The sequence below is a fragment of the Python bivittatus genome, unplaced genomic scaffold, assembly GCF_059951505.1.
Source record: "Python bivittatus isolate LINGU-HERP-01145 unplaced genomic scaffold, Pbiv_v1 ctg000980_np1212, whole genome shotgun sequence".
Lineage (NCBI taxonomy): Eukaryota > Metazoa > Chordata > Lepidosauria > Squamata > Pythonidae > Python > Python bivittatus.
Window position 1 is genome coordinate 52816934 of NW_028277125.1, and position 21839 is coordinate 52838772.

Sequence of the window (21839 nt, forward strand, 5' to 3'; positions counted from 1 at the left end):
CCCATTAGCATAAATTCATACCCTTCTGTGATATTTTGTAACATAGTTCTTTTACGCATAGGCTTCCACAGGGTCAGCGCAAGAAGGAAATTACAAACCATGCATCATAATGTTGTGACACAAACTCAATATCTTAGTACTTGGTACTTTTGTGTAATGTCAGAATGCAAGTATGCATCATGACCACAATGAACATTTAGTCGTTTGGGCATAATTATAGTTAGGAATGGATGCCTCTGTTTTCACTCTGTACCAAGCAACCACCACATCTTCTTTCCTTATGTTTACCTTCCATACATACAGCTAGAAGATTGTTCTACTAATGCATTTTCATATAGGGGTCACTTTTTCTCTCCCTGCAGTCATTCTACTTCTATTGTAATTTATTGCACTTCTTTCTGTTTTTTTAATGTTCTTTTTCCCCAGGTTCCACTTTTGACATTATCAAATAATGGTTTGTGTCACATCCAGAAACTCAGATAACTGTTTTCTTCACTATTTTTCTCCATATTTCGTTATAAGCAATCAAATCAGTTGTGTTTTTAGATTTATATGCATTTCTTTGCATGTGTATTCATGAATAGATTTAAACCAAACATTTGAAATAGACCTTTTTCTAAACAGATACTCACCAAACACAATTCTCATTCATTCTTGGCCCACTCACTTTTTTGGTACTCTCTTACCTCATTTACAACATTCATTCATGTCAGAATATCTTTTACCCCAGACCGTTTATTTAGAATCTTCCATATTTTTTTCTAAAACTCATCCCTGTTTTTCCATAATTATCATACATTGCAACATAAAGTTACAACTTTACAAAATCTCTTACTTTCATGCACATCCACAACATTCTAGAAAATACCAATTCATATTTTCTGATATACATTTAAATCCTTTCATTCATAATTAAACATATTCCTTCCCTTTCATGCCCTCATTTATACCATTCCACAAGATCTGATCAAGACACCTTCATTCAGGTCTATTAAATACTGTCCCTTTATCTTATTTCTATAAACATACAACACTGCAGAGTTGGTAACGACTGAGCGCAGAAAATTTTTTTTTCTTTTCTTTCATTTATTAATTCACAGTCTTTATAATTTGCTTTTCTTACATTCTGAATCACAGTCTTCCATATGCCACGGTCAATATATTCGCTCATGAATATATCCATGATATATTCCACTGTTCATCATGGCTTTGGGCAACCGAAACACAGTTTTACCCTAAGAATGCTCACAATATCCTAAGTTAAGATCTCTAATGTAAAGTCTATCTTGCAAGCCAAGGTACTATTGTGTACCATCTTCTAGGAAGTATTTGCAATGTAGCAACATATTCAGGATATTTTGGGGCTGTTCACTCAACAAAAAAACAGAATGATATTCCTTGCTTATTTACTACTCAGTTACTATTTTGTCTCACACATTTTTAAAACATAGGTAGAGAGAAAGTGAGACAGAGAAAGAGAGATTCCTTGATGATACTTCAAGGCCAAAATTTGGTTGCCCAGCATTCAGCATTAGTTTTTGTGTAGGGATAGCAATCTCTTTTTTAAAAAAACATCATGATTTTTTTGTTTTTCTTTCTTAGGAAATTGCGATTGCAGTGTCTATAAGCATGGTTTCTTCATAAAATCACCACCACTTCATCTTTTTAGTAATCAGGTACAATTAGGAAAATGATAACTTTACTATCAAGGTCATCAAAATACATCCTAATATGCTGGTTGTCTAATTTGTGAACTTGACTTTTTCCCCTCTTTCTATAGAGTTCCTGGAAAAAGAGATATTTTATTCTTTCTAACTCTGCCCAAAATGGTTACATCTTGAACTATTTTAAAGGACAGCAAATAAAGGGCCACATTGAAATTAGTGAGTAAGTATTTGGTCAAGTCTACCACAGTTTATTTTAACTGAATTACTACTGAAGTACAAAGCTTCTGATTTAAAAATAAAGGGTGCTGCAATTTCCCTACAATGCATTTTGGTCTAGATCATATGGTATGTGATTGCACCGTCCCTATGCAACAGCTCCCCACTTCCAGTTCTTCATGGCCCTAGCCCTGTTGTGCTTTCACAAATCGTTAAAAAACTGGCTCTTCCAAAAGACCCTGGCACAGGATGATCCACTCCCTGGTACTGAATCTTGGTTTAATAACTGTGGCTAGGTTTTGTTTTGTGCCATTGGATCATCATCTTGTGGTTTTTATTCCTGATATGTAAACTACCTAGCTTTGCTCTTTGATGCTAGAGATGAAGTTGTAAGGGAACAGTTGAATAACACCCTTCATGCATTTTTTAAAAAAAATATGAGTAATAGGGTTGCATGAGCTTAGCCTAATTCTGACTGTGTAGGCTTGTGAAAAGGGATCCTATATGACTATGTATGAAAAGCTCCTTTTTGTGAAGGCATAATCCTGATTGTACAATTACTACATCTGGGCTTGAAAACATCAGGTGACCACCAGCAAAGAGTGAGGAACTCTTTGCTGCCATCTAATGGTTGCCTGGGTCTGTGCAGCCCAGATATGATATCTCTGCTGATTGCCTAGGAACTTCTTTGAGCAGGAATTTTCTATACACAATAAAGGCTAAAGATGATTTCCTCATATTTGTCAAACTTAATGAGCATTCCTAGTGAGTGCCTTGCTAGAAGTAAGTCCTGAAATTTTCGTAAATATATTTTAAACATGTGATATATTTGATTCACATTCAGTTTTTGAACTTGTAGAGCAGGATAAGGATTTGAGACACAGATATGTCTCAAATCTATTCCTCCACAATCTGCTATCATCCAGATGTTTTCAGAACCAAATTCCATCTGACCCAGCCAGCAAAACTGTTGTTTCAAACACAGCACAGGCATTCTTAGAAAAAAAATATTTTTATTTCTAAGAATTTGTTTTCGAACAATCACAAATTTATTACATTTGTTTGTTTGCATTTTTAATAATTATTTAACAGGGCTTCAAAAATAGAAATTGGCATAGGTGACTCTGAGAAAATGTCAACTGTGAAAAAGATGTTCAAATGCCAGTCCACTGAAGTGATGACTATCACTACAGAGAATAGAATATTTTACCTTGTTGGAAGAGATAGGTAAGTTCACAATCCTTTTATGGAATATGGCTTTAATTTGTTATCATGTTGCATGAAAAGCATACCAAAACTTTGAAATTGGGTCCTCAGACTTGCCTATTTCTCTATAAATGAGACCCAAATATGAATTAGAGTTGGAATGGGCATTTTAAGCAAATAAATCCAATCCTTGCTCAGTGCAAGAATTCAGACTAAAACATCCCTGGGATATGACTATGAGTTTAAACACATCCAATGAAGGAAGTACTTTACAACCCTTGAAAATTGCATCTGCTATGAAACGGCTCTTATCATTAAGATGTTTTTCCTAGCATTCAACTGTAATCTGCCTCCCTATAATTTCAGACCATTATTCTGAATTCTGCAGTGCAGAGAGATAATAACTGCAGTGCCCACGCTTCAATGCTCTTTATGACAGAGAACAAGTTAGATTCTCAAAATTCATGGCATAAGGCTGGAAAAGAGAATAGCAAAGCACGGAGAACACTTGCTGACAGTTATGGGAGGGAGGGAGGGAGGGAGGAAGAAGAGTCTTTTTCATAGTTAAATAAACATTGCTCTAAGAGGAATATGTTCCACTATTCTATAATAGAGGAAGTTCTGCAATGCAAAGGGAAATATAAGCTAATCTTTAAGTAAAATCAATTCCAGTGGAATATTTTGCATGACTCCTTTGAAAACTATCTGAAATTCAGACTTGCATTTCATTCTCTTTCCTATTTTTTGGTATGGGAGAAAAATCAGTTATGCTTAAAAAGAAATAACGCACATCCTCTTAGACACCTATAATTAAGCTTCTTCTTCCTTTTCCCCAGAATTCAATATATTCTTATCTCTCAACAAACTGACACAGAAACAAAACAGAAGGAGCGGGATTTTTTTCTCGTTGTTATTTTCCTCAATTTAGAAAACAGTGCCAATTGCCTTAATAGGTACTTTGAAAGATTTAAAGTTCTGTCTGTTTCAACTAAGACCTTGTAAACAAAAGGTATAATACAAAGAATACTTGTTTAGGGTTATCTTTGACCTTTGTCATTTAGAACAGATTTTTCCTTAAACAATGGAGTTATAGGGTTCTTTTGAAGCATTATGTTAATTTTATTGTAATCAGAAAGGGAAAAGAAGTAATTAGGGTTCTGCTGCCTGCATCAAAAAATAGCCATTTGAAGAGCTAAGGGAAAGATGGGGCTTCTGCCCCAAATGACAATGATGTCTCAAATCCTCCCTCCTGCATGCACTCCCAATCCCCCCCAACAAAATGAATTAATGCATACAGATTTGAGCATACATTCACCCAAGTACAAGGGAATACTTGATATTAGTCGTTCTGCCAGCAGCATTCATCTGTGCAATCAGCCAAAAGTATAGAAGAGGGCATGTCATACATACCATGACAATCTACTCTAATTACATCTTTGGATTGGCTGGAAGTGGTGTATAGATACAGTAACTAGAAACAAATAGAAGCCTATGAATGAAGATAAATTGGATGAGGAAACGTGGTCCCACTCCTGCACCCTCATACCAAATTTGCTTAAAGGAGGAATAGCTCAAGAAACTCCTGACAACAGTGCAGGGTAATATCACTGGCTCATACAAGAAAGCTGTGCATTCAAAATTTTGGTGCAATAACAGAATTATGCATACCCTTACTACCTTGGTGTCTTGATATCAGTTCAAACTAGAGGATAATGAATATTTTGCTATAATAGTGAGAGAGAGAGAGATTGCTGATATTAATGGAAATGTCTCTTTGAGTAAAAATAAAATATTTTTTAGAGATCAAATTTCCCCAACTGGTTATCATGCAAATGTATAGGACCAGGGTTCATATTTGGAGAGCTCCAGGTTCTGAAAGGCTGCTTTATAAACTGGATAATCAGATTCTTCGGCAACCATATTATGTAATTTGAGTGATGATGTCATGACAAATGCAATGTCACTTGCCTTCATAACCCCTTAAGGTCATCCATACCTCTAGCCAGCAGGGTCTGCAGAAAACCCCAATAATGCCAAAATGTGTTTTTGTGTAACACATGGACGTTGTAATCACACAAATGCTAAAAGTATACATTTGTATATGATCTGATGCAGGTATGTAAGTAATGGCATTTGCATACTTACATCATCACATGTGCATCATCATTTAATCTCCCCTTGCTGTTTCCAAGGACACTTGCATTTACAGCACTAATATTCATACAAATTGAATTTAACCAGTAAAAAGAGGAATGTAACTGCAGTTAATTAACTACAGGAGTCATTGGAAAACCATAATTTCCTTTGCCATCCTTAGTATAGTATCCATTTTTGTTAATAGAAACGGTCTGAGGGTTCACTTCTAGCCTACCAATCAAAATACCATCTTTTCCTCTTTATCATTCTTTGCAGCAAGAAAAAAAGCCATTAGAATCTTTGGGCAAATATAGGAAAGCTATAAACTGAACTCAACCCATTCTCAAAATCTTCCATGCATAAAACAAGGGAGTCACACAATAAGTATCTTATCTGAAAGCACTCTGAGCCCTATGAGACTATTTGTTTCATATTTGAAGAATCCTTGCTGTGGTCTCTAAATATCTGCAGCTTGTAGCTGTTGAAAGCGATGACCTATTCCTGCAAGAATAAAAATAGAATGCAGATACTTTCATAAATGACAACAGTTCCCCTTCTTTAAAAAAAAAAGTGGGGAGGGGTAAAATCTCTTTTAAATCGAGCTTGACTCCCCATAGATAGACTGAATTTTACTGGATAACAGTAGGGAAGTGATTTTCCTTTATCTTCTGGAATTTTTTTTTTTCCCGATTTCCTAATCTAGCCTAATCTAGCATCCTAACGCAAGGGTATCTCACCCAAGTATTAACTTCCAAGCCATCTTGCTTAATTTCCAAGCCCAGACAGATGCTGCAACTTGCTGAATGTTTCTTGATTAATTCTGCAATTCATGGGCAAGGGCAAAGAATGATAAACTCATCATCTTGGGGATGGCTAAAGTGTTCAAGTCATGGCTTGTGATCACCATCTGGAAAGACTTTTTTTTTTACTTCTCTTACTCACCAGTCATTGTCTGCACACTTTCATTCCTCACTCATGTGTCTGTTTCTCTTTTGTCTGTTTTAAAACATTGAAAACCCTAGCAAGAAAGTTGAGGAATGGGCTACCTTCCTATTTGCATTGTGCTCGGAAAAAAAGGTAAATAAATGTTTTCTTTTGCTGTTTTGAGTAACGCCAAGAATTAAAATGTGTTATTAAAATGACATCTTTACTGTTTGTGGAGAAAAAAAGTGAACGGTTAATTTTCAGTTGCCTTCCTCCCTTTGTAGCCACATTCAACTCCAAAATGAAACTTGGCATGCACAGCATATGAGAATTTTACTAGCACTTGTTGCCTTTAATAAGGCAGTTAGATTACAGAAGCCAGGTTTCAATTTATTAGCTCAAGACATATCATTTTTATAAATAATAAGCTGTTAAAGTTGACAGTGATGAGCCTATTCTTTTTTTATTTGCTTTAATTAAAGTAAGTTTACTTAAAGGCTTAGTTCTGCCCTTTTAGTTAAGAATGTGAATCAAGTTTCTACCACATATTCATATCTCACTTCCACTGGATATATTCTGTGAGGAAAATGGGCTTCTTATCTCCTGAAAATTAACAAGATAGTATCTACATAATTCTTGTTGATTTTTACTTGCAGTCCAAGACCAATATTTAAAAGAAGACAATATTACAACACATCAAATATAAAACAGCCATATAAAATAACAATAAAATTAAACTTATACAGAAAAGTCTGAAGTGATTAATAGTGTAAGGAAAGCCTCAGATGACTTCTGCCGGCTGTGGCTATTGTTAAAAATTTAGCAAATTGGTTGGTAATAGATGAAGTCTTAAGACAGCCCATAACCTAATCCTCCTCCCATGTTATTAACAATCATAAATTTGATTACTGGATGATTCTTTGCTAGTACAGGAAAATACTTATTTATTTATAAATCACATTTATATGACAGCTCTGGGGGGTGTACAATTTAAAAACAACATTCAATGCAGTAAAAAGCCAAAAAAAAAAAATGGTGAAAACCCAGGGACTAAAACATTAAAGTGTTAATCAAATCCACACACCCCCAGAGCACCTACTACTTACCCCACACCTAGGAAAGAGCTAGGCCTTCAGCTGAAAGGGCAGCACAGCTGGCGCTATTCCAACCTTCAAGGGAATGCTGTTCCAGAGAGCAGGCACCGTGACAGAGAAAGACTTATTTGATAATTCTCTTGAATCAAAGCCACAATGGCCTTTTTAAGCAGAACTGTTAACAGCAAGAGCTCATAGATAAACAGTACAATTTCAGGGGCCATTTTAAGCCATGTCCCAAAAGTAATGTCTCTAAGCAAGTTTATATTGAATTTCACCTAGAAAAGACAACAATTTGGAAATTTTTAATCCAGCAAAATATTTGAGGATTAAGTGACAATGAGTACAATAAAACAAGCAAGTAGTACTTAGCTAAATTTTGCATACATTTCTGAAGATACTTGCCATCCCAGACTGATGGAATATAAGGTGATGGTGAGTTTACTTTATGGGCTAGTTGCTACCTTATGCATCTGTACTTTCAGAAGAAGAATATAGCCATTTACTATGGCTGCCCATTTTTGTTGGTCTCAAGATGGTTTACAAAATAAGGAAATGCATAAAATAAACAGGAACAAGCAACAACTAATAATCTGCCTAAAAGATAACCTGCACACTACTTACCCCAAAATGGTTGCAGAAACATCAATGTCTTCAGCTGTTATGATCAACAATTTTTATGATTCATGTAAAAGTATAGAAGGTTTGTTGCCTAAATTTTGAATCAGAAACAGGAAACTAGAAGTCGGTCAAGATCTGTCCCAGCCTGTCTTGATGAATTGTGTGCTGCCTCTATCACCAAGAAGGATCAGTGTCCTGGCACTGAATGTGAAGTAAGTGTTATCAGTTTATTTTTATAGATGCATATCCACTTTATTTGCAGGCCAATTATTTAATAGTATGAGGCAAGGGACAAAATAAGAAGGCAAGAAATTACCTGTTCTCAGAAACTTGATTTCATCTTCATTCTTCCTCCCAATAGTTGGTTACTATTATGCTCCCACTTAATGCTTAGTCATTATTTGCTTGTTTTAGGAGTTATGTGGGGGATATGTGCAAACTTTCTTCAATATGCAAGGTCTGCATATTTCTTCTCTTTCCCTTCAACAATTCTTATTTCTGTCAAGCAAACATCTAAGATGGGCAAAAATCATCAATTGGGTAGTATTCCAAGCCCTATAACCGTTCAGATTTCTGCTGAGTTGTTTTCAGAAAAGGTGCTGTCTCTTCTTCCACAGTACACTTGGTATTAAACTACATAGCTAAACTGTGCCATTGACAAATATCCCTTCAATGATTAACCATAGATTTTTAAAAATACTGTACTACCCTTCTTTTCTTGAACATTTGTAGCATATTGAAAGTAAATTAAAGCTGAAGTATCTGTTTATTTTAATTCTCATCAGAAATTCTATCAAAGATTTTCAACTATCACTTTTAATTAATCAACTTGAAATAAAGCCATTCAGTGCCTATTTTTTCCCCCCTTTTTGGGCTGTAGGACATAGTAGCATCAGTTTACAAAAAAAGGCCAAGTTCAGACCCTAGTCCTCAAGAAACCTATGAAGAACTTCCTATTTATGAGTCACCAAGAAAACTCTTACGACGCCTGGTGAGTTCAGAAACTGGGTCTGGATATGTTGTCTGTCAGGTTTATCTGAAATATTTGCTGAAATCTGAAATTTCATCATTATTCCCAATAATGGGAATACTTGCACAACAATTGTTTCTTTTCTTTTCTTTTCTTTTCTTTTCTTTTCTTTTCTTTTCTTTTCTTTTCTTTCTTTCTTTCTTTTTTATGCATAGATATCAATTGTTACTTTGTTTCTGGCTCTTTTTACTCTTGTGAGACTCCAAATATGGTACATGTTGGACAAAGGAGTTAGTATTAGTGAGTGGAAGCATAGTAAGATGATACCGTATGTAGATGTCTTGCCTTATTGGCCAGAATATCTATACAATAGATAAATGTGTATAGGTTCTATGTGCATTAACTTCCTTGTGAGATGGACATTGTCCAAATTTGAAATATAAATAAATAAATAAAGTGCAGTAATTATCTGAGCATTTTACTAAGTATTGCCCTTTTTAAATATATCAACAGCCCTTATTACTGTACTTAATAGATACATATACGCCAACTGGGGGAGATTGATTTGGCTTTGTTTTCCTACATTATAACATATCTTAATTGGGGATGTCCATTTTCAGAATTTCATTTCTGATTTTCTAATAAGGAAGCAACCAAGTACCTCACTGTTTTGTGATGATTTTTTTATATCTATATTTATTTTTATCTTTCTCAGGATATATTATTGACTAAAGAATAATTAAACTATTGTTTTAGAGACAACTGACAAATATTCCTGTTGAAGAACAGTTAGAAGAAAAAGACAACAAAGAGGAATATTATGCTACTCCAAGAAGTCTTTTAGCTCAGGTAAGCAGAATGGCATGATCTCCTATGTTATTGATTAGATTAGCCATGGAGTACGCACAATACAGATGTTTGCATGAATAAACACAATTGTTCATTTTAAACATTTTATTTATTTACACATTCATTATTTATACAACTATTTGTATGCTGCTTAACCAATTTAGGAAGGTTATAATCATAAGTGATAAACATCTGAAATCACCACAGAAATATAATCAACATAGAAACATCAAACCTCCAAGCTCCTATCCATCAGCAGTTTCTACTGCTGGCCTGAACAGCATTAAGAAAGGGGCCATTCTGACCTCAGGATGTAAGCTGTTCCAAAGCAAGAAAATGGTGACCAAAAAGATCATCCATCAGGTCCTGCCCCTAACAACTTGTACGTATTTGAGAGGGACATTCTACCCTGAACCTAGTGGACTAGCCTGAACTGGCCAAAGACATTCCCAGCTCTAGCAAGATCCAGGAGCCTAGGAGAAGTCCAAATTGTGCATCAAGTCCTTCAGGACAGTAACATCCAGTGGTGTGCTGGTAGATGTTTAAGAACTGGCTCTGCACCACTAGCCACAGAACATTGCTGACTGGCATGCTAGGCTTAGTGGCTCAACTCTGCTCTCAACTGGCTCACTAAATTCCAGAAAATTTAACAATCAGCTTTTGCAAGCCAGTGCAAGTTGGCTCCAGCACACCATTGGTAACATCCCATCCAGAACTAAAGGTAGAACTTCCTTGATCCAGAGGGCCTAGTTCCATCTTTATGGGATTCAGTCTGAGTCTGTTCTATCCCATCCAGTCTCTTACAGCCCGCAAATCCATTTCATCTTCTGCTCAGCCTGGAGTAGAGATATATAGGTAGATGTCATCAGTATACTAATGATACCTCACTCCAAAATATTATATGGCTTCTCCTAGTGGTTTCAAGGAGATGTTAAAAAGGATGGAGAGAGAGGGCTGAAGCCTGGGTCATCCTATATTATAATGCCCAAAGCTTCAATTTCTCTCCCCCCACTGTCACCAGTTGGAATCATCAGCTCAAGAAGATTAGGAACCATGGTGAAACCCTTATAAGGAGTCCAAAAGAATGTCTTGATTAATTGTACTGAATGCAGTTAAGATCTAACAGAACAAACAGGTTCTCTCCCTTTCTCTTTCTCTCTGTCTCTCACACACACACGCACATACTTCAGTCTCCTTTACCATCTCAGGTGCAGTTTCTTACTCTCTGGTGATCTCATTTTCATACATTGATACCTCTTGCATCTGTTTATGTTTAGCATGTTTCCAGATCATTTAAGCATCACCTGTACCATGAAGGAAGCCAGGAATAAGAACAGATAGCTCTGTTCTTCTTTGTCACTGTTTTCCTCATATGAAGGGCAAACTCATAGAGAGCATCTATGAGATATACTGTATAATGCTGATTTGCTAGGGACCACTTGAGAAAGATCCTTTGTTTGAGCAGGACACATAGAAGGCCCTATTTCCCCTTTTGCCATCTCTTTTTTGTCCAAACCAATTTGACCCAATTTCTAAGATTTTCAGCTGTCCCAATTACTGAGATTTTTAGAGAAACTAAATGGACTACTAAGCAATGACTATTTGATTTTGGTTCACTGAGGTACTAGCTTTAGCCAGTGTATCAATATTCCCACAATGGTAGAATCAAAAGCTAGAAACTGCTAGGTTTAGCTGATGACAGTTTTATATAATTTGATAGTGTTGTAATTAATTGCATATAATTTATTTTCAAAGCTGGATGAGGTGATTGATGGATTTAACACTCTGGGAGAATCTAGTGGCTCAGACAGTGAAAAGTTCAGTAGCGCTAAAGAATACATGTCCATGAAAGATTTGTAAGTATACTAGCATTAGGATCTTTTACTCCTACATTAATCTGGACCAAAATATTTACGCATTTCTTTTGCAACTTTGTTTCCATGTGAGTAGCAAAGAAATTAGCCCAATACTTTAAAAGTTGGCCTGCTTATGAATGTTGGAGATATGACCACCAGAGCTAGGCTTCAAAAGCAGGATGGCAATAGGTGGCAGAAAACCCCAGTCATTTGTCTTGCAGCCCATATCCAGTAGTTCTACTGGAAATGATTGGTTCCTGCTGTCCCCTGTATGGACAAATGCAATCTTTTCTCCCTGCAGGAAAAAAAAGTGGCATGAAGCACTTGCTTCTGGGTTTCTCCATGGGGAGAAATAAGTCCCCCTCAGTGCTCATAAATGCTATGAAGGATTGGTCTCAGCACTCCCACTCAGCTATTGGTCAACTGTTCATTGCAAATAAAAAGGCAGGAGAGAATGGGAATTCTGAAAAGGATGTGGGCTGTGGAGACAGGTCAGGGATTTAGTGGAAGGAGAAGGAGTTTAGGGCTTTATGGGAAAAGTCCAGGGGCCAGCTTAGGCTCCTGTGCTAGAAGTTCCTCTTGTCTGTTTTCTATTTTAAGTTAATCTTTACTACACCAGAAGATGCACATTCAGTCTTGTTTATCTCCAATTGTATTTCAAAGGGAATTTCAGCATGTAAGCATCTGATTAACTATTTCTCTTGAATTCAAATTCAGCTAAGATTGGAGATCAATACCGAAAGTAAAATCCAACTTCAGATATTAATACTAGCACAGTCAGAATGATGGTAATGATGGTAATTATTACCAATATTTTTAGTTGCATATTGATCACATATTTAACTCTTAGTCAATAAGGTTCTAAACAGAAATATTCTGTTTCTGCACTGGTTACACACTTCTTTTTCTTTTGCTATACTTGTACATGAGCCAGTTGTAAATAACACAATGGCCAAACTCAAACATCACACCAAATCAGAGTTTAGCGTGACCAAAACAGCTGGAGGCTAGTACACTTCTTACTTTCTCTTCTGATGCTACCAGTAGATTTCAAGTCAGCTTGTTTTAAACAATTGGTATTTAACACTAACTACATTTTGTTGGTGAGGATGACACAACAAGATATGCTGAAGCAAAAACTGCTGATAAAAAGTTCTAAGTATCTCCTTATGACCAAGCAAGGGGAGAAGTAAGTGACCTTGATGTTTGCTGAAGTTCACTCTTATCTCATTGAATTATGGTATTATTATGGAAGTATTAACATGACATTCAAAGATTATTAACAACAATATTTGAAGTAATCTGGCAGAGGACAATCCATTGTTTTGCTTCGCTGGTTTTGCTACAACCAGTTCATATACTTTTGGGAAATTCCATATTGTATAGTTTCCTCAAATTTGCTATAGACTAAACAAGTGTTCTCCATCCTGATGCCCTTCAGAAGTATTGGGAGTATATTTCCAAGAGTTCCCAGCCAGCATGGCAAGATTGTGGAAGATCTAATCCATTATCAATATCTATTTATTCCATGTTTTCAATCAATTTGAGTTGATTATTGGTTCCACAAGCCTTAGCAAGCAGCATATACATAAATCATTTTAGTGAGCTCTTAGTATATCACTGAGAGCCAGTTTGGTCTAGTGGTTAAGGTCCCAGCATAGGAACCAGGAGACCATGAGATCTAGTCCTGCTTTAGGCACAAAGCCATCTGGGTGACCTTGGGCCAGTCACTCTCTCTCTCTCAGCCCTAGGAAGCAGGCAGTGGCAAGCCACTTCCAAAAATGTTGCCAGGAGTCAACACTGACTTGAAGGCACACACACACAGACACAATATGCCAATACCACTGCTCAAAATATGGTGTTTCCCATATTTCTTGATATGTGAAGGTCCAGGAAAAAGAAAGAATCAGGAAGAATTAATTTTCTTTTGGAAAACCATAAGGCCCAAGAGAAAGCAGAACAATGCAACATAAGTTTATTTCCAAGCACCTTAGGTTCTTCAAAATGCAAAGTATACTCACTTAATGTAGTTTCAACACATGTCAAGAGACTGACTTTAGAAGTTCATGATCATGCCCATGTGGTCAGTGAGTAAACTATCACATTATTTTTTTTTCCTTTTCAGGTAAATATTACCTGAATTATCCTAAATTTGTTCTTTACTTTACATGATCTGTTCCCATTCAAGTGTTGCCCTTGAAATGACTGAAGTAAAAAACCTTGCTATGTTTCTTGATTGTGCAGGTTCAGTTCTCAGTCCAGAAGTAAGATTTCTGGGGACCTGGTTGATGAATGTCTTTTTAAGGGTGATATAATCTATCCCTCAGGGTTCCAGCAGTGGTGGAAGAAAAAATTAAGCCAATACATACAAATAATGAATTGGTGGCCCTTCTGCAAAATCAGGTGGATGTACAAGTGGCAGAGGAGTATCAACCCAAACCAAAGCCATTACCAAAAATATTCAAAGTGGAAAAAACACCTAAACTCTCCTTTTTATCAGTGGTTCAGTTGTCCATAATTCTCGGGTAAGAATGTCTTTTTAATATAGTCATTTCCCTCATTATCATAAAATGTTGAGGTCTAAAAGGAAATGTTTTTATTTAAATTGGATTTAAATAGAACCTAGTCAAATTGTCCCAATTCTAAATAAATAAACATCACTCTGGTAGTTAATAACAAAACTTTGAAGTTAGCACATTGTTCCATTATGTGAACCAGGAAATAATATGTAACTTTATCTCTCCATCATCTGATTCATTGAATTCACCAAATATATATTACACATATATTTGTTCTTTTATTTGCATATTATGCAGAGATAGAGGAGAAATAAAATGTCCCAATTCTTCCTTCTAAAATAGTTTGATTTTGTTACAAAACCACCTTTTCCACAAATTTGTTCCAAACATGGACTTCCTGGTCAGGACCTTGAACACTAATAAACCTAATAATAGGGTTATGTGCTCTGAAATCCAACAATGAAACAATATTTGATAGCCAATCAATACAGTTTATTAAATTATATTTGAGGCTAATATTTGAGGTTACAAATCAATCAAACAATAAGCAGTTAATAATCTATGGGGAATTTAGCACAAAAAATATTTGAGGCTAAGGGCATACAACGGTATTAAATTAGAAGCAGTTCATATTCTGTGAGAAACTTAGCAAATTCAGCTGTGTGAGGGAACAACAAAGAAGCTCAAAGAATTGCAGGGGTAGTGGAAAGAGGGTTGTCAAGAAGCGATGCACTTTGCTCAGAGTTCAACTATTGATGGAAAATTCAAAATGAGAAAAGTAGACCTTTGCTACAGCCAAGCAAGCAATAATTTTAAAATCGGCACAAGAGACAACATTCAGACACACACACACCCATTAAATGGAAGCACCTTTTGCACAGGCACCTTTTGCAAAGTTTTGGGAATAGGTAATAAAATCAAGAGTAGTTTAAGTTCTTGGGAAGAAACAGGAAGAACAAGGATTTCCGGAGTGAAGATAGAAAGGAGCAGCAAGAGGAAAAAAGAATCACCTTTATTTTGCAGCCCTGTACAACTAGTGCACACAATTCTGGTCCTCAAAGGTCAGTTTTAGGTGGATTTTCGCACAGTTGTAAGAGAAGAAAAACAGGAAATCCCTATCAATAGCTGCTTACTGGTGCTGTTTGGCAGTTTGCTCAGAATGTTGAACCTCCAGTTCTTCTGGTGCTGGGGAGTCAAACCAATTCAAGGACTGGGCATTTATATTCCACTCCTTTGATTCTGGACCCAGCTGACTGATGAAACCAGCTGACTCTTCCAGGCTGTGAATCCCAACTCAGCAAGGACTACTTCAAGAACCCAGGAAACCTGTGCTTCCAAAGCCTGGGAAGACAGCATACTGGAGGGGTATGTTCAGTCCCTGTCAAGGTCTGGAATCTCCTTGGGTTTGTAACTGAAAGCCCAATTCAGTGAAGGACCATGTCAGGCCACCGCCCATTTGGGGTCATACTGCTGGGCTAAAGTCCAGTTGGTATGAGGATTTGACCTGAGAGGTTGGCCAGATGAATTAACGGCTTTCCTCTTGGCCTGAACAAAAGATAACCCAATGTTGATGCCTCTGAATTTTCTAGGCTTCTCCTGGCTTTGATTATGAAATGTTCCAGGGAAAAGCCTACCAGTCACTGCAAAGCATATGTCTATTATTCTGACTAACAAAAGGAATGGCCCAAAAGGAATGGCCCAAAAGGAATGGCCCAAGAAATGCTCATAGCTCTGGAAACATTATTATCAACATTTATGCTGATATCCCTTGCTACATTTGCCATAGTTTTACCAAGACTCATAATCAGCAATGCAAATGGGAATTGCTGAGAGAGATGGTTGCTGAATAATAGTTAAGTACTGCTTAAGGTCAGCCTTGCATCACTTCAATATCATTGTTTATTTTCTGTTGCTACTCGAATGGTTGTACATAGGATGTCTTATGATGTCACAGGAAGAAGTTAATGAAGGCACCCCACTTCCAGTCTGGTGTAATTTTCACACCTAGCACTCAAATGTATCAGTTTCACTACAGAAAGAAACTGTTTCCTACACTCAGTGTTTTTGACTTGTTGCTTCAACCATATTATTATGGTGATGCAAACACCGAGCCAAGTGAGAATACAGGTTATAGAAAAGGCAAGAAAATCAGGTTACAAACCAATTGATAAACATATTCTGGCTTTCAAACATGACTTCAATCTCATCTGAATTTAAGCGTATAAAAGTCAGCCACGGTTTGTAGTGCTTTACTACTCTTAATATTTGCATGAGTTCTTCATCTCTTACTTATGACTCAGCATCAAGATTCTAGTGATGATGCCACTAGACCAGTGTTGTCCAAACTTGGCCACTTTAAGATGAGTGGACTTCAACTCCCAGAATTCCCCAGCCAGCATGGCTGGCTGGGGAATTCTGGGAGTTGAAGTCCACTCATCTTAAAGTGACCAAGTTTGGACAACACTGCACTAGACCCAAGAGATTTTTTTCATTCTAGTACTGAAACTTCTGCTCCCTCTATTGGATGCCTTTTCCTTTGTTGTAGTGACATACAGTTGCATATCTGCATTTGGTTTGCATAGTGTCCTGTGCTCTGTACTCTGCCCTAGGCCAGACGAGAAAGAAACGCTAATACTGTTTGAAATTTGGAAATATAGAATTTTAAATAAAAAATATAATTATATTGGGGGGGGGGGAATCCAACTATATGCAAAATTAAAGGACAATTCAAATCTGTTTCCTGCAACTCCAGGCAGCATAACCAGTAATGAATAACGTTTGGTTGGGTGTACATTTCCTACCCCAGTCTACAAAACTATATAGCTTATCTGTTTTCTATCTTAAGAATTAGTATGAATAGCAATCACTTGCAATGGTATATATTCTGATCAAACAGCCCTACATTTTGGATTTCATGAAACACTATCCTCTCTTTCAGTAAAATCACAGATGATAACCAGTTAGAGCAGGTGGATATTCTCCTTCCCCAGAATGCTCTTATTCAATGCCTGACACTTGTAAAAGCTTCTGGGTGTATATGGTAAGGCCTCTTATTTATACTGTATTAATTATTTACTGTATTTATTGCGTAAACCTCTATAAAACAATCAGCTGAATTGTTTTGGGAGGTGGGGAAGATGTTAATTAATTGCCTTCTTAAAATGGAACAGTAAACTGAATAATCAAATTCAAATTACAGTTTCTCAACAAATATTACATTGAAGGGTCCTTGATAAGACTCCTACTGGCTTAACTAATATATTGATTTATCATAATTAACATGCTGTCAGGCTAAAAAACTGCATGGGTTATTTTTAGTAATGCCAACTTCTCATCACTGAATATTCTTTCACAAGAGACAGCTCCAACTAATTAATGTATGGTTGGTTAACTATTAAAAAGCAGTAAAGTCAACTTTCAAAGTGAGTCCAGCTTTTGTTGAATTCATGGATTTCCTGGAAGTATCATGGAAGTGGTTTACAACTGCCGTCTTCCAATATTTTTTCCCTCAACCTCAATCTTACAGGCCTAGTATTCCTTTGAGGTTTCCTCTTCCTGTGCCAAAAAAGTCCAGCACAATAATTTTCAAGGTCAGAAAAGGTCAGCCAAGTGCTCAGATAGTTAACCTGCTGAGATAGTTAACCCTATTAACTGAGTTCAGTTAATTTGATTAGACAGTTCCAACCGTACCATCTACAGTATCTCCTTCAGGTTTTTCCAGACAGTTTTGCCAAAAGAACCCTTTATAAAAAATCTTTTTAAAATCATGATGTTGGTCTTTTAATTTGAACAGCTATTTATAAGTTAACTTGATGGCTTTCTTTATTTATTTTAGAATATTAAATCAGATTTCATGCTTTTAAAGTTATTATTATAATTATTTATTATACTCGCCATAGGTATCAATTATAAGCCTCCAGAAGGAAAAAAAAATTGATATAAATTTTGTAAGAAGCAAAGAAATATAGTTTGAAAAGAAAAGGATTTCAGAAGTGGACTTGATTTCAGACTGAATATATATCTCCAGCAGATCACGGCAGGTTGAAGTTAATGAATCAACAGAGTATTATTAGTACCCTAAGAAGCATTGAGACAAAGTGGAATAGGTTCAAAAAAAGAAAGACCAAAAGGAAGGAAGGAAGGAAGGAAGGAAGGAAGGAAGGAAGGAAGGAAGGAAGGAAGGAAGGAAGGAAGGAAGGAAGGAAGGAAGGAAGGAAGGAATATAACCACCGTCTGGAAAGTAAATCCTGCCAAAAGACATAATCCTGCAAAATACTGCAAATGTTTAGCTTTGGGAAATGAAGACTTTTTCAGGGAGCTGTTGTGACGATAATTAAGATATTGAAATTAAGATGTTTTAAAGAAAGTATGGTACAACTTTGAGTCATAACATTATGAACTCAATTCTTGTGCCGAAAACAAAGGTCAGGACTGAAGATGTGGGCAGACACATTCTCCTCCATAGTTATCATGATGTGCCCGGGCATCATTTGGTGGATCTTAGAAATCTATAATAGATTTCCCAGATCTTTCCAGGGATCAGAAAGGAGCTTGTAAAAACATGCTGAGAACAGTTGTTTAGATGTAAAAATGCCTCACTTTAAATCTGGAAGACAGTATAATAGTAAATAGTAAGATTATTTTTTGTCTTTACATCTCCTAGCATCAGACGTGGTACTAGTATAAGGAAACGGAGGTGTTTGCCTCGGGAGAACATTTTGGGTGGTATGAATAGACCAAACTGGCAGATTTAACCTATTGGAGGATAGAACTGTACAATACGGGCCACCAGAACTTCACTGCTGCTCTTGAGCGTCCCACTACCAGTATTAAATCAGAATTCAACTGGCAGAAAAAAAATGCCAGGGGCCTGGTATAGGGTTGGTCATTATTCCCACATTATTCACCCAGGGTGAAATTAAAAAACAAACAGAAAACCAGGCAAATGTATAAAACTCTACTGCCTTTGTAGACCACAAGGTGTCATACTTTCTCTACCATAGTCCTTCTCCTCCAAATGATGAAGATATAAAGTAAGGAAGAAGTTTCTTCTTACAACATCGCATTGCTTGCATCAAAAGTAACAGACTGTGGGGAAAAATGCATAGGTAAAACAATGAAGGTCTTAAAAGCTTTAAATTGTCATAATTCAACTAGGGTGTCAGTGTGTGCACCCACCAGGTTGCCATGCCACACCTGACTAATAAGATGATGAAATAGGAAACTTGATCAACTACAAACAGAATGGCCAGCTTCTAGTATCCCATGTTTTAGCTATTGTCTCTGCAAACCAAATGGGAAATTGTATGTTCAGTACTGGAGTCTTGGTGATTGGAGGATATTAATTTTCCCACCCACTTTGTGGTATTGACAGGCAACATGGCCTATCAGTATCAGTGACTGGCCTATCAGTATCTGGAACTGGCAGAAGGAGGGAGGGTCCAAAAAATAAAGTGGAAAGGAGGCTAGCAGTATCTAAAACACTCCTCCTTCCTTTGGGTACTTTCTGTTCCCTAGTTATACATCTGATTTGCTTTGGTCTCCTCTGGTGTACTTCATTCTCCATGAATCCATGAAGTTGCTTTCTCAGGCCCTGTCAGTAACAGGCTTCTCAAAAAAAACTTTAGACAGAAAAGGCCCACTACTGCTAAGTGCTAATGGGCATATTTTAAATGAGCGAAAAGAAAATAATAATAATAAATTAAATATTAAATTTACGTGCTGCCTGACTCCCAGCAACTCTATATAGATGATGAAGAAGTCATATAAGTTAAGTTTGAAAAAATGCTGGAAAGAAGAGGGTGAGTAATAGTTGAATTGCATCGGTCACACATAGCAGGAAGAGATCATTTAAATTAAATAACTATATTGAGAATTACATGGCCTTTTAGACAAAACTAGAAGTGAACCAAACTGCATTCACTGAGTGCAGAATGTAAAATGTCCACGTTCTAAATTTATTTTTATGTAGATTATTTAAGCTGGCAGTATTTTGGCTCAGGGCATGTGAATGAAATGGATAATACCTGGGATTCTTTCCATCTCTATAATCCTTAAACTTTCAGGGCTGCAATTATGTATTTGAATGGTCATAATAAAAAAGATGGACCAAATATTCAAGTCACAGGCAACAATGTGTTTAGACTTCATAGTCCAGAGTTGTGAGAGTGGACAGTATAAAAAATATGTAAATAGTGTTCCACTTGTTTTCAACAAATGAAATACAATATACAGAATCAACAAATATCCTTAGAGGAGGATTGTGGTAGTTATTAAAACATGAATTAAGCCCAGGAAAGGAAGAAGGTGTTAGAAAGAAACTGAAAGTGACTCTGCATTGACTTTCTTAGGTATAAAAGGTAGGAAAAGGAAAACACTGTCAGGCTTTCAAGATTCTGTTATTATAGCCTATATCAGTATTTGTCAACCTCAACAACTTTAAGATGTATGGACTTCAACTCCCAGAATTCCCCCAGCCCACATGCTGGCTAGGTGAATTCTGGGAGTTGAAATCCATACATCTCAAAATTGCTGAAGTTGAGAAATACTGGCCTATATCAATAAAGTAGAATTCCAATATTTATTGGGGAGCATGTTTCCTAACCTGGCCTATCTCAAAGGGCTAACATGAGGTTTAATACCTGATAATCCTTCAGTAATTCAGAAATGTATGTCTGACCTTATCTTTTTAATTAATTAATTAATAAAGAAATCAAAATCTGGGTCCATAGTCATTTTGAATCTTCGCATAATGAATCTTCAGTTTGTTCTCAGGCTGACAAGCTACTTTTATTAACACAAAAAGGATAGCAAAAGCTGCTCCCAGTTCATTCACTGAGTGTCAGGTTCTCTTCATTTTCTGCTGCTAATGACCAAAACAAATTTTTGGATCCTACTGAAGTAGTGTGTTGCAAGATCATAATATTAAGATCACAAGAGAGTTGGTATGTTGGTATAACCTGGTACAGAATAGTTTAATACAGTAATATCCTTCCACTCCCCACTTGGGGACAATTTTACTTTTAATTAATTGCTCTTCCTGGTCCTGATAAGTGAACAGCTCTCAGGTTCATTCCAGTTTTCTAACATTTTTAATGCCAGGCTGACAGATGCACTATGCGATGAAAATGCAACATGATCAATCCCCACCAACTTCAGCCAGAATTGCCAGTGGTAAGGGATTGCACCCTTAAAACTGTGGTCTAAGATGTTTTTGTCTGTTCATTTCCAGATCAGGTTAGATCAGAAGCCTAATATGTTTCGTGTTTGTCCCTTCTCTAATTTGCTACAGCATCTCTGAGTGGAAAGACCCATATCATTTAGGATGTATATTTCATCAAGGGGATTATATAGTGGCTGTGAATGATTTGCAAATCAAAGACATGGATGAAATTTCTTTGTTCATAAGTAGATCCACAAGAAAGGAGGTAAGACATAGTAATTGAGGTAAAGCTTAGCACTAAGCAATACAAGTTTTTAATGCAAATTTATCATTAACTATTTTGTCCCATCTATCCACTTATAAATTGGTCTATAATCAGCCACTAGAAATGTCCTACTAGATGATAAATGATCATGTATCACTCTTCACTCCCCATTCAGCCCCCCCACTTGGGTTTTATTAGCCATGGGATCCCTTTTTAAACCTGAATCCTTAAAAATAAAGTGACAATGTCTTCTGAGCAAGCATAGTAAAGACTATAGGTTTTTTGTGAAACAAGTTCCTTTCAATAGCTTAAATATCTTTAAAGTACACAAATACCACCACCATTATCAGCAAT

The 21839-nt window shown here is 36.5% G+C and overlaps 2 protein-coding genes across 4 annotated transcripts in view; one reads left to right on the top strand and one right to left on the bottom strand.

Annotated features, from left to right (window-relative positions):
* The window catches only part of NRAP (nebulin related anchoring protein), a 114193-nt gene extending 106850 nt beyond the window's left edge, over nucleotides 1-7343 (bottom strand). For all 3 annotated transcript variants that reach the window (XM_088131989.1, XM_088131986.1, XM_088131988.1), the window contains exon 1: nucleotides 7256-7343. The gene's annotated coding sequence lies outside the window, so the exon portion shown is untranslated. The remainder of the gene's footprint in view (nucleotides 1-7255) is intronic.
* The window catches only part of PLEKHS1 (pleckstrin homology domain containing S1), a 35825-nt gene that overhangs the window by 2178 nt on the left and 11808 nt on the right, over nucleotides 1-21839 (top strand). The window contains exons 2-12 of the mRNA XM_025174684.2: nucleotides 1603-1676; nucleotides 1781-1887; nucleotides 2976-3110; nucleotides 6248-6302; nucleotides 7972-8076; nucleotides 8745-8855; nucleotides 9591-9683; nucleotides 11439-11539; nucleotides 13867-14064; nucleotides 16997-17098; nucleotides 21350-21485. Coding sequence (XP_025030452.1) covers nucleotides 1603-1676; nucleotides 1781-1887; nucleotides 2976-3110; nucleotides 6248-6302; nucleotides 7972-8076; nucleotides 8745-8855; nucleotides 9591-9683; nucleotides 11439-11539; nucleotides 13867-14064; nucleotides 16997-17098; nucleotides 21350-21485 — 1217 coding nt within the window. The remainder of the gene's footprint in view (nucleotides 1-1602; nucleotides 1677-1780; nucleotides 1888-2975; nucleotides 3111-6247; nucleotides 6303-7971; nucleotides 8077-8744; nucleotides 8856-9590; nucleotides 9684-11438; nucleotides 11540-13866; nucleotides 14065-16996; nucleotides 17099-21349; nucleotides 21486-21839) is intronic.